Source organism: Alosa alosa, chromosome 19 (assembly GCF_017589495.1).
Source record: "Alosa alosa isolate M-15738 ecotype Scorff River chromosome 19, AALO_Geno_1.1, whole genome shotgun sequence".
Lineage (NCBI taxonomy): Eukaryota > Metazoa > Chordata > Actinopteri > Clupeiformes > Clupeidae > Alosa > Alosa alosa.
In genome coordinates, this window is record NC_063207.1 from 17311171 (window position 1) to 17323382 (window position 12212).

Here is a 12212-nt window from a genome sequence, read left to right on the forward strand (position 1 = left end):
ACCTCTCTATTTCTAGTATGACAAAAACACGTAGGCTACTGTGAATTTTCTCAAATGATGTCCAAAAGTCACAGCTTCATGTATTTTCCCCCCATTGGAATATCAATTAAAAGGCCTATACTTCAGAATTATTTTCACCCTTATTGTCTAAAGAAAGGCTATTTATTTTGTGCAACCCAGTTTTGCCAACATAATGTTTCCTCTTGTGATGTCTTACATGAACACAAAATGAGTGTCGACATTCCTCAATGCCGAAATCCTGGGTCTCCACTTGAGCTCAACCCACAAGTTTTCAATAGAATTTTGATCTGCCAAAGTGAAAAGTTTAATGTTCTGTTCATTTAGCCAGTGGAGTGGATTTTGAAGTGTACTTTGGGATTACTGTCTATTTAACCATCACCAATTCTAGCCATTCTTGACAGAAACAGTCAGATTTTGATTTAAAATCACCCAGTCCTCCTGGACTCTACAACGCCATGTGGGTTATGAGAACTATTTAGTTTCTTATTACCTTTGGAGTAGAAACAGCCTCACAGCATTGGACTACTGATCCTCAACCAGACATTTTATATACCAAGCCCACATGAAGTGTTTTTGAAGTCAAAAAGAACTTAATTTTTGTTTATGTGCATATCATGTTTCAGTGATGTCTGACAAACCCCAAGTACTTTTTCTGTCTTGGTGTACTCGGCGTTAGCTTGTACTGTGTCAAAGTACGGTTCACTCCCGTTCTTGGTCTGCAATGCGTGCATACTATCAAACTGTACCCAGGCACACAGTTAAGCTGCTGTGCTTTAGAATCTTCGCCCAGTCATACCGTGCCCGAGTTCACCTCCTCAGGCGGATAAGCATACCATGCGGTACCGTAAGTAACGGTACGGAGCAATCACACTGGTCAAACGAACCGGACTTTAGGGTTCAAACGTACGGATGGCACAGTGTGAGTACGCCCTTAAGCAAAATATCAGAAAAAGTTATACAGAATTGTGGCTGGCAATGGGTATGATAAAAGGCACATAACTGGCCCGAAATATATCAAATTGTTGAGACTATTTGTAAAGACATTTGAGGTAAAGCAAGTCATCGCTCAAGGACTAAATGATCAAATTGATACACAACAATTGGCCCAAAGGGAGCATGGCCTAAGTGCACAACTTTAAAACAATATTAATTTCATTCTTCATTTCAAAAATCTGCACAATACTTTCATTGAGTTAGTACTATTTGGTTATCTAAGTGTTGTTGTGTGTGTCTCAGAGTTAGTCCTTGGCAGGACATTGCTTGAGTGATACTGTAGGCTACAGCGGCACCAGTGTTGTCCCACACAGACAAGAATGCGCAATTTAGTTTATAGTCATCTCACAAACACACAGAAAGCATATATCATGTTATGTATTTAAAATGCAAAGGTTGTTAGGCCTTAGCAAACTGTACATACATAAATATATCTTCCACAATGGCTGTGGTTATTCATATAATATTCATGATTCAGTTCTCGAGTCTGATATTAAGTTAGTTGACAGCATAAATCAACATTTCACAATGACAAGTTCCGACAGTATAAGTATATGACATTTTTAAAATAAAAGATTATAACAGCATGCCAAAAAAATACATGTAAAAAATAATTGCAATATAATTCTTAATATTTTACTAGTTATTCATATATTTTCAACTGATCCACAGGCTTAATATAGTTTTTTTGTGTGGAACTTAACTGACAATACTTTCCATTAAAAAAAGGACATGAAAAACATAGGCCTTATGACATGAATGGCAACCGTGTTGTACCTTCAACAGCAGCGATTTACACTCTATATCCAGTACTGCACTCATTCGCATACATCAGAAGAGTGGAAGATATGTTCATGTAGCACTTGTAGCCACTTGGCCCACATAGTAGTTCAGAGAGGTGCACTTCAGCACATCCCCAAAGATTAGTCTGAACACTGACACAAGATGGAGAGTGTGGGTAGTCATGGTATACATAGGGCAGTTGGCTTTCTTCACTATTGTTATGAACTGACAGTGTAGTGGCATCTCCATAAACTCTCACTCCCCCCCCCCCCTTTTTCTCTTCCTCCTTTGCTACCTTCTGGAGCTCAGATGGGCGGTGGCCCATTGGTGTAGCTGAGCATGGGGTGGAAGGAGCGGGCAAAATTGTTGGACTGGGAGCAGCTGTAGTGGTGCTCGCCGGAGGGCACCAGGCAGGCCAGAGCCAGGAGCAGCAGCAACAGAAGCAGCTGGAGGGGCAGCGCCGTCCACAACACGCGCTGGACCATCGAGCCCCGTCGCCACGACGATACAATCCCCTCAGAACGGGAGGAAGCGGATCCAACGGCGCTGAGTACCCTGAGTAAGGGAGCAGAGTAGAAGACAAGACCAGGTTTGCTTCAATCCACCTCACGGCCTGTCACATGTACACCTGACAGGAAATTACGGTTTCTGTTGTACGGGCTCCTGTACTGAGTCTGTTATGTTGTTAAAGTTAGTCCAAGAATGAAAATGCATGCCATTAAACAGCTCTTAAGCATTCCAGTGAAAGAGCACACCAGCAAGGCTTTGCGGTTTTGTTTTGTTTGTGGGTGTTAGCCATTTTGCTAACTCTGCAACACATTTTCATGAGTCTTATGTCACTATCTTAATATACACTAATGTACAGTACTGTATGCTATATTTACAGGATTTTTTATTTTTTATCTTTATTTGTGGAGACAGTTCTATCACATCAGTTTTGAATTTTCTCAGTTTCTAACACAAAGCTACCTAAACACAAAACCTAACACTGGTCTAACACAACACTGTTCTACAGAGGAACCTACCACAATTCAGTGACACTCATGTTTTGTTTCTGAGATATCACAAGGCCACAGATGTTGCATGTTATATGTTTCTTTGGTCACACTAACAAAGCACAACACTTTGGTTGTTTGTTCAGTAGTTAGCTGGAGGGGAAATGCAAGGCTGCAGTAGCAGAAAGAAGACAAGGACCTCTCCTGCAGCTCCAGGGTCAAGGCTCATGCTCAGAGTCCAAGAGGGGAAACAAAGCTTGCAGCAGTTGCTCCAGGGGACACGAGGCACATGAAGGACATTCACTCTCCAAAAGCACACAGGGTGGCTTCCCCGAGAACTCCACTGACTCAGCACAACAACCAGCCAATCCACATAAACAATCATTTCTCTTACAGAAAAGTGGCCACATTCTCCCATCCAATAACACAGCCAGAGTAACAAGGCCAGTCTTCCTTATGGAAATACATCACCTAAAGGAGAAATATTGTGACCATCTATCATGCCATCAGCCATTATGACAACATCCACATAAACAAACACACACAAGTATATGCACACACACACACACACACACACACACACACACACACACACACACACACACACAGAAAGGAGTTTTAAAATGAAAGTATATCCTCATTCTGAGGACATCTTTCTGTATGTGAGCTCCAGTGTGTTCTGAGGGTCAGCAGACAACCTTGACACCCCTAAAGAGGGTGAGAAATGCCGGGGGCAGATGGCTGGAGCACGGGGAGAGATGGGGTGGGGTAAATCAGTTAGAGAAGATGCCACAGACAAGACAGAGAGGACAGAGTAGTGAAACGAAGAGAAAGTGAATGCGACCGACACATTGTTCATTCCAGACGCTTTTTGGCTTTCTCTGGCGTTCCCTAGCGTGCTGCTGACTGAAGATTTGTGAAGAAGCCTGAGCTGCGAGCTTGACGGCCACTGAGAAAGCTGAGAGTGAGGACTGGGCAAAGCTGCAGTCCAGGGCAGCAGTTGGACAATGAGACAGAGAGAGGGACAGCGAAAGAGAGAGAGAAAGAAGCCCTTCAAGAGTAGCGCTCCTGCTGGTCTGTGAGTCTGTGTTCACCGGCTGGAGCTACGCTAGAGCCCTACTTTAGTGGTCTAGATTTATAGAAGATCATGGAGGCCACTGGCATGATGCTCATTGCAGATATCACCTTTTTGATTCTTCAGATCAATCTATTCCATGCTTGCTCTGAACCATGTAGCATATTTTCACCTGTTTTTGTTCCTTTGCAGTGTTTATGGGTGAGTTTCAGTGCAAGCACAGCAAAATTAGGCATAATATACTGCATTAGCTAAAGGACTCATATGTATGTTCTGCTGGAGTTTCTACTGTAGTTCTGGTTTTGCAGGTCTGAAAGTTTTCTGCTGAGAACATGGCCCGGGTTCCATGATCTTCTAGGGGTTCTAGAAACCAGGAGACAGGTACCTGTGTGGCGGGCCGCTCTCTGGGGGTCCGGCCTGGCCCCCGCTACTTTTACCCCGGGGCTGTTTGCAATGAACAGGGGGGTAAAAGAAAGAAAGAATGTTTCAGTCCAGACAAATCAAGACAAAGCTACCCGATGAGAGAAACCCCCAAAAACCAATGAGAGGGATGAGAGAAGAGCTCCAGAGGCAGATGGAACTGAGGCCTGGGAGCTATACAGGAGGGCAGGAGACTGGCTTCGCAAAACACAACACACACATGGACAACTACATGCTGGCTGCAATCGGGCCATGTTTAGTTCCTCAGTGTACATCAATACACATGCTAGTCTTTGTATTGGTGACAAGGGAATCTATGGTAATATGGTGGTTCATGCTTAAGTGTTGGCACAATCACAGATTGTGTTTGAGACAGACAGAAAGCCAGTATCCATTGGCCACTCTCTAACAGGGGTCTAAAAGACACTAGAGAGAGTTAAAGAGGGACAAGGGCACAGATACACTGATCTGCAGGTTGGGTTGTAGGATGGGGGTTGATTCACTTGGGTTGGAAGCAAGGGAATTAAAGAGATCAGGAGCAATCTGCACTCTTCAGCAGTGGGGGGGTGGGAACATGCTGGAGCCCAAGGTCAAGGTCACTGGAGGACAGGGTTAAAGTTTGACATCTGGAAAGGAGGGGACCTGCGTGAGGGTCACAGTGGCGTGGCAGACAGGTATCTTCGGGTTTCTGGCGACATTCCAGGAGCTGGGAGTGACTGAGCTAAACAGACTGAGGGTTTGGACATTCGGGTGACTGGCCTACAGGTCTCTCAGGTGACAGCTGTAATTCTCCTGCTCTTGAGGGGAAAGGGGAGGGCAGTACAAAACGGAAGGAGTGTACATTACCGATCGCCGGCGACTGGGTGTGCTGGCCCCGGAGACTGGACTTTGGGACCCAGACGTGTCCAGCTCATCGGTAGATGACCACGAGGACAGGTCCTATGAGAAAAAAATGAGGAGCACATGAATGCACAAACAATGATGAAATCAGGTGGCTGTTTTAGAGACAGACCTAACTTTAACCCACTTTGCAAAGCTCTTGAAAAGCTCATTTAAATTACTAGTGCAATGCCCGTTCAAACATGTCATTCTTGTAGAAAACCCATAGCCCAATTACATACCCGCAGGTATGCCTGCTTTAAACAATAGGATGATAGGGAAAAACAGGATGATAGGGAGAAGCAGGATGATGGGGAGAAGCATTCAACAATTAATACTGAATATTATATCATAATATATTACCCTATAATTAATGTGCAGTAGGCAGAATTTAGGCATGGCTGCAAGTGACATTTTTACAGATCAAAATGACATAAGCCTAACAGCTGTTTTGAGTTAAGTTAAGCTTACTGTTAAAGCTGTTTACTGTTAAGCTTGACTAACTTCCTGATAGAGAAGACAAACCATTTTGTGGAATGATGCATCATCGTATGAAATTTGTTACAATGCGGTGTTGTCTAGCTCTGTGGCATTCTGAAACATCCTTAAATTCAGGACCATTAGCCTATCGCTCGTTTCAATTTGGGACCTTGCAGTCAGAATTGTCAGTGGTTTATTCAAGTCTCAAGTCCAAAGTAGCATGGGCTATTCAAAGTTCTAGTTTATTGCACATCATTTTTACGTCATTTTGAATAACCACTGCATTGGCTTCCCATGTTTGATAGCGTATTGTTGCAGAATCCGCTAAATCATTTTATGCAAGCAAACTGCAGGGAGTCTTTATTGTTGATGAACATCTTACATCTTGACCCGTGATTCAGTGCTGCCAAAACTCTGCTTACCCCCTCTGTCTCTGGTCCTGCACTGTGCTATGGGGGAGTGACTACAGCAAAGAAAGCCAATGTGTGCTTCTTTTACCGAAATATTTAATGATCTTTTGCATTACTTATCCAAATAACGTTAAACTTGGCACTGCACTTACTTGTGCCTGTAGCAAGACACCTGTCAAGTTTGAAATCAATCGAACTAACGGTTCTACAGATATGCGAGCCTACAGTGGTATGTGAGAGAGGGAGTGGATACAGTAGAGCGGAGAAAGCCAATGTGTGCTTCTTTTATATATTTAACAATATATTTTGCATTGCTTATCCAAACAACGTCAAACTTGACACTGGACGTACTCAAGACACCTGCCAGTTTGAAATCAATCAGACAAACGGTTCGAGAGATAGACAGACAGAATAACAGACAGACAGACGTGTCTGCAATTTATAGATAGATGAGAAAGAACTCAGTTACAAAACAAATATAGCTTATTTCTGGCAAATGTAGATTTATATCTCAATCGAAGATGAAGATGAAGACTCTGAGGCCTAATCCCATTTCTACCCCTTACCCCTTCCCCTTCGTTTTGCACATTCAGGTTAGAAGAAGGGGTATCCCAATTATTTTTTGGATGGAGGGGTAGGGATAAGTGGTAGGGCTCCACAGCCTTTTTCAGGACAACAAGATTTTTCAGGACCACACTTGAAACGAAGGGGTAAGAGAAATATCCCAGCATACACTGGGCACACCGGATAAGCACACCGAGAGACTCGTTGATGTCAAAATTTGGCATTAATACTGTAGGGATTTTAACATTAAAACAATAATTTCCAAGAGGAATATTCTCACCCTTATGCCATGGCACTCTGTTTCGAGGGACATGGGGTAGGGGAAGGGCTGAGAAATGGGATTGGGCCTAAAGAGGTTAATAGCGGCAAAGCCTGACGAAAATAAAAGAGAGGGGAGAAATGGACGATGAAAGAGGAGAAACAAAACCATCAGAGGGTGAGAAGAGGCACCTGCTGACTGCTGGTGATGTCCAAGTTTCGCTCCAGCTCGCGGATGTGGCGGGACACCTCCTTGAGGAGCAGCTTGAGCCGGTTGCCGATGACGTGGACCTTCTCCTTGGCCTCCAGGCAGTCCTGTCCCACCGCGTGGACCAGCAGCTGCAGGGACATGTCCTGCAGGGAGGCCACCTTCAGCTGCGAGTCCACCAGCTCGCGCCGGATTTGCTTAAGAGGACCGCACAGAACCCAGTTCATTAACACAGTACAACAATAATAGAAAAATGCATGCACGTGTAAACCCTAAACACCCACACTCAAACATCCACCATACTTACTCTATACTCTATACTTAATACACACAAATAAGGACACTCAAAGACATAAAGAATGGGGATTAAAAAAGTGTGCGTCTGTCTGTCTGCCTGAATGATCTGGGATGTTGGTGTTTTACCGAGAGGGTTTTGAGGTGCTCCTGAAGCGTGTCTCTGTCCAGGGTCATGTCGATGGGGACCATCTGGTTCCGTCGGCGGTCAATGTTCTCCAGCCACAGCAGCAGTCCATGACTCATCTCATGGAAGTCCTGAGGAGACAGGTAGAGAATGACAAACACAAACTCACATGAGAAAAGGACAGTCATCCATCTGAGTTTAATCCTTTTTAGAGCTTGACATCAGCAAGAAGTAAACACTCACAGACTTCAAAATATTAGGAAAGACACGTACACAAAAGGTACAATAATAAGTTACAGCACATTAGGTTAACACACTGACATAACACACAGCACACACACAAACACATGCACATACACAGAAACAGACATACCTGGCACTGCATAAGCGCCTCTTGCAGGGAATCGCGCCATGCACTCAGGCCCTCTCCCAGCCTGTCCCAGCGGTCATTCATGTCCTTGAGCCGAGCCTGAATCTCCTCCACGCCCTGCTCTGCCTCCTGGGCAGTGGCCGCCTCGGACGGCTTCAGGAACTCAGCGCTGCACAGGTTCACAGACAGAACGATGGCCTTGCGTTGGTCAATGCCCTTCTGCAAATCCTGGAAGAACAGAGGTGAGAAAATGGAGACTGATTTCAAACACTTGTAACTCTGTGATGCATAAATATTTAAAATAGGTTGGCAAACTGTAGTGCCAACACAGGTCTCAACACGTCAGCCATGCATTGTGAACTCCATTTGCAAATATGTAGTCCTGGCACTAATCAACACAGCAGCATTCTCGCTGTTAGCACAGTGCAATACAGTGGCCATAGGAAAGAGAGTGTGTAACGTTAACAAGTTAAGTTTTTCAGTTTACCACTTCCTCCTTCAACTACACTTTCACTAGTACTTAAAACATCTACGCTCTCATCCTCAGCTTGAATGTTATTCCTCATTTTTGTAAATTGCAGTGGATTAAAAGCATCTGCTAAATAAGCCAATGTAAATGTAGTTAGTTTTGGGTGGCTTGTATCCTCTCTCACACACTCACACACACACACACACACACAGATCAACAGTGTACCTTGAGGGTTTTGATGCGCTGTTGGATGGCGTCGATGTCTGTGCTGGCCTCCAGCTGCCTCTGCTGCTGCAGCTCGGTCTCGGCCACCTGTAGCCACGCCCCCAGGCTGCTCAGGTCCGAGCTGAACTGCTGCCATTGCTGCAGCCGCTGCTGCATGCGCCGCTCCTTACTGATGGCCTGGGCCTGGAGCAGCTCCCAGCGCTCAATCACACCTGGACACATATGCACACATATGCACGCACACACACACACACAAACACACAATATGCATACACACACACACAGACACACACACACACACACACACACACACACACACACACACACACACACACAATATGCATACACACACACATGCACACACACACACACACACACACACAAAATATGCATACACACACACACACAAAATATGCATACACACTCATACACACACACACACACACACACAAAATATGCATACATACACACACACACACACAAAATATTCATACACACACACACACAACATTTTTAGAAAATAATTCTGTTATTTACATGCAAAAGCACTAGCAAAATGAGAATCAGAAGATGAGTATTAAAATGAGTGTCAGAAATGGAAAATGTTCTGAACGTATTTTTTTTGTGAAAGGACGTTGTCTGTTATAGTGCTGTTGTGATTGTAAACCGACCTGAGGTCTGTGATTCGGCTATGCTGGCGCTGCCCAGACCGGACATCTTCTCCTGCTCCTGGGTCAGTTCCACGCCCACGCGCTTCAACGCCTCCATGCTGCCCCGACACTCGCCCAGCAAACGCATCTGCAGAAATGAGCAGGCAAATGTCATGTCACCCTATAGACGCACACACACACACACACACACACAGGGGTGGTAGGTCTTCAGATACTCACGTAGCCCATGTATGAGGTGTCAAGCTCGGGGCCGGTGGGCGTGCGGCTACGGATGATGTTCTCCGTCTGCTGCAGGTGGAAGCGGCTGGAGTCCAGAGCTCTGTCCAGCTGCCGCAGGTGTGTCTCCAGGGAGCCCAGCTCACCTGCACAAACAGGAAGTAATGTAAGGAATAGGAAGGGGCCACTCTTATGTCTATTTTACATTCAGTTACATACTGTAACTGCAAAGGTTGCACACACACACAACCCTACACCAATTTAGGTGTCCATGCATGACCACAATCACGTTTGTGTTCCGTGTCTGCGGCTGCAGATTCAACACCAGTGCTACATAGGAACTCCTCAAGTGCACCACTGGAAGTGAAGGGAACAACACTGCAAGAGTGGTGATCATGCAATCAGGATCAAACCAATCAAATGCAACAGATTCAACATCAGACAATTAGAACATTGAAACCCAGCCAGCCAGTCACACACAAAACCAAACAAATGGAAATCCATTAGACACAATCGGTGAGACAGTGAATTGTTCACAATCACTTCAAAACACTCTAAACACTCCTAAATGAATCTAGGTCTACTACAAAGAGTCAATCAAACACACTCAATCAATCTCGACCAATCAGTCTGGATGATCTTACCAATAACACCCAACCTAGTACAGAGTAATGGAATTCATGTGAAACATTGACAATTTGGGAAACTCAGTATCAATCAACAGCATCATGTCAATTCAGAATGCAAATGTCTGAAATAGCTTTTAAAGCTCCCAATTCATCTGATGGATCACATGAATCACCATTAAACACAATTAATTTGTATAATTGCATATGTAAACACACAAACACAACCCAATCAGACCCAATCAATCACATTTAAATCCAGTCACACTGACAAGGAACAAGTTTGGACCAGTGAGACTCAGAACAGATTCAGTGGGACTCGACCAGAACAACTAAACAAATGGAAATCAAACCAATCAACTAGTGAAGACTGAGGAAGTTAGAAAGTGAACTGAAACTGATCAGAGTTAAAAAAAAATAAAAACAAATGAAGCTTGATTGATTTTCGAGCACATCAGACTGAAATCAGGCACTGCAAATCAGAGACAGAGAAGAGCCGACCAAGCGGGGTTAGAAACTGGAGTTATTACAGAAGTCAGATTCGGGTGACTGAAACTAAAATGTCAGGAGGTTAGCAGTTACAAAACACAGACCGTGTCAATACGCAACTCTGCACCCTCTACTTCACAAATCATTTGAGTGCCTTGACTTTTTTTCCGTAGCCCTTCAATGAATTCTGCTACAAGGCATGAATTCTGTTACAATGCATAGGCACGTTTAGCCAATCTGAGAGAGAGAGAGAGAGCGAGAGAGAGAGCGTGCAGAGGCGTAAGGGACAGTGGACTGGCGTGGAGAGGTGAACGGTGTTGTGAGCCCGCAGCATGGCATGCTGTAGCCTCAGCTTGTGGTGGCCTACCCTTAGATGCTCTGAGAATCTGCTCAGTAAGACTAACATACGCCTCAGGGCTCTCAGGAATCACTACATCTGCAAGGAAACATACGTTTGCACTGTACATAGAGACACAGGAAAAAAGAGGCTCTGGCGTTCTAATGGCACAATGCACACAAAAGTCGGAGCTGATATTTTTGTTTTTTTAATGTATTACTTTCTCCGGTTTCACCAATGGCTGCTTAGGGAGGAAAAATAAGCATCAATCTGAGCATGACTGAACTTTATGATCCATACAGTACGTGGGACTAGACTTTCCAGTTATAGTTTTGCGTCTGGTCTTGAGCTGGAGGCCTAAACACTGTCATGAACATGTTCAGTGTGTGTGATTGATGTGCGAGCTGTCATAGCACATGTTTGAGCATGAGCACCCTTACGTAACAGTGCATGTATATAACTGTGAGTGTACACCTTATGTGTGTGCTTGATTATGTACATACATACTGCATATATGTAACTGTATTTAGTATGTAATAATATATAATTGTACATACACAGCGTATGTGTTTGTTTGGTTACATGTATTGCCTGTCTGACATTGAGACATGTGTCTATAATTCTCCAACAGTGACTCACCTGTTAGCCCCACAGCGCCGCCCTGCAGGAAGTCGCCCTCGTCGGCCGACTGCTCGTGCCCCGAGTCCAGTGTGCGTCCGGCGCTCTCCAGGCCGCGGCTCAGGTCGTAGTCGTGGTCCCACTCCAGTGGGATGGAGTCGACGCTGGCAGGTGTATCGCGGCCCGAACGCTCGGCGCCTCGCAACAGCACCACGGGCGAGGCGCCTGAGCGGCTAGACGAGGGTTGCGGCGAGGCCAGGCTGTCGGCCAGCCGCTCGCTCCACGGCAGGCTGCACAGGTCACTGCCGTCCTCCATCTCGAACTCACGCTCCCACACCGAGTCCTGGTCCTCCAGCAGCTGTGAGGGGTGCCGGACAGAGAGCAGAAAGAGCGATCAGACACACACACACACACACACACAAAGATTCAAACACACACACACACACACACACACACATAAAATATGCATGCACACATACAAACATACATACGCACACTTGTGTGTTTGTGTGTGTGTGTGGGTGCATGTGTGTGTGCTGTTTACCGGTAGGCGCTGCAGCTTGCTGTAGTAGCGGTCCACGCGGGACACCACCTCCTGGCAGTAGCGCTGCAGCTCCTCCAGCTCATCCTCGATGACGGTGGCATCCAGCGGCTCGCTCTTCTCCATCAGCTGCCCGCCCCGCT

The 12212-nt window shown here is 45.3% G+C and overlaps 1 protein-coding gene across 1 annotated transcript in view; it reads right to left on the reverse strand.

Annotated features, from left to right (window-relative positions):
* Positions 1 to 1333: 1333 nt before the first annotated feature.
* The window catches only part of syne1b (spectrin repeat containing, nuclear envelope 1b), a 101972-nt gene continuing 91093 nt past the window's right edge, over positions 1334 to 12212 (reverse strand). The window contains 12 exon segments of the mRNA XM_048228420.1: positions 1334 to 2352; positions 4253 to 4311; positions 5134 to 5226; positions 7071 to 7283; positions 7510 to 7638; positions 7881 to 8105; positions 8572 to 8783; positions 9243 to 9369; positions 9462 to 9604; positions 10941 to 11009; positions 11550 to 11886; positions 12073 to 12212. The exon segment at positions 12073 to 12212 is cut by the window's right edge and continues 52 nt beyond it. Of these exon segments, the coding sequence (XP_048084377.1) occupies positions 2103 to 2352; positions 4253 to 4311; positions 5134 to 5226; positions 7071 to 7283; positions 7510 to 7638; positions 7881 to 8105; positions 8572 to 8783; positions 9243 to 9369; positions 9462 to 9604; positions 10941 to 11009; positions 11550 to 11886; positions 12073 to 12212 (1997 nt within the window). The 3' untranslated portion in view covers positions 1334 to 2102.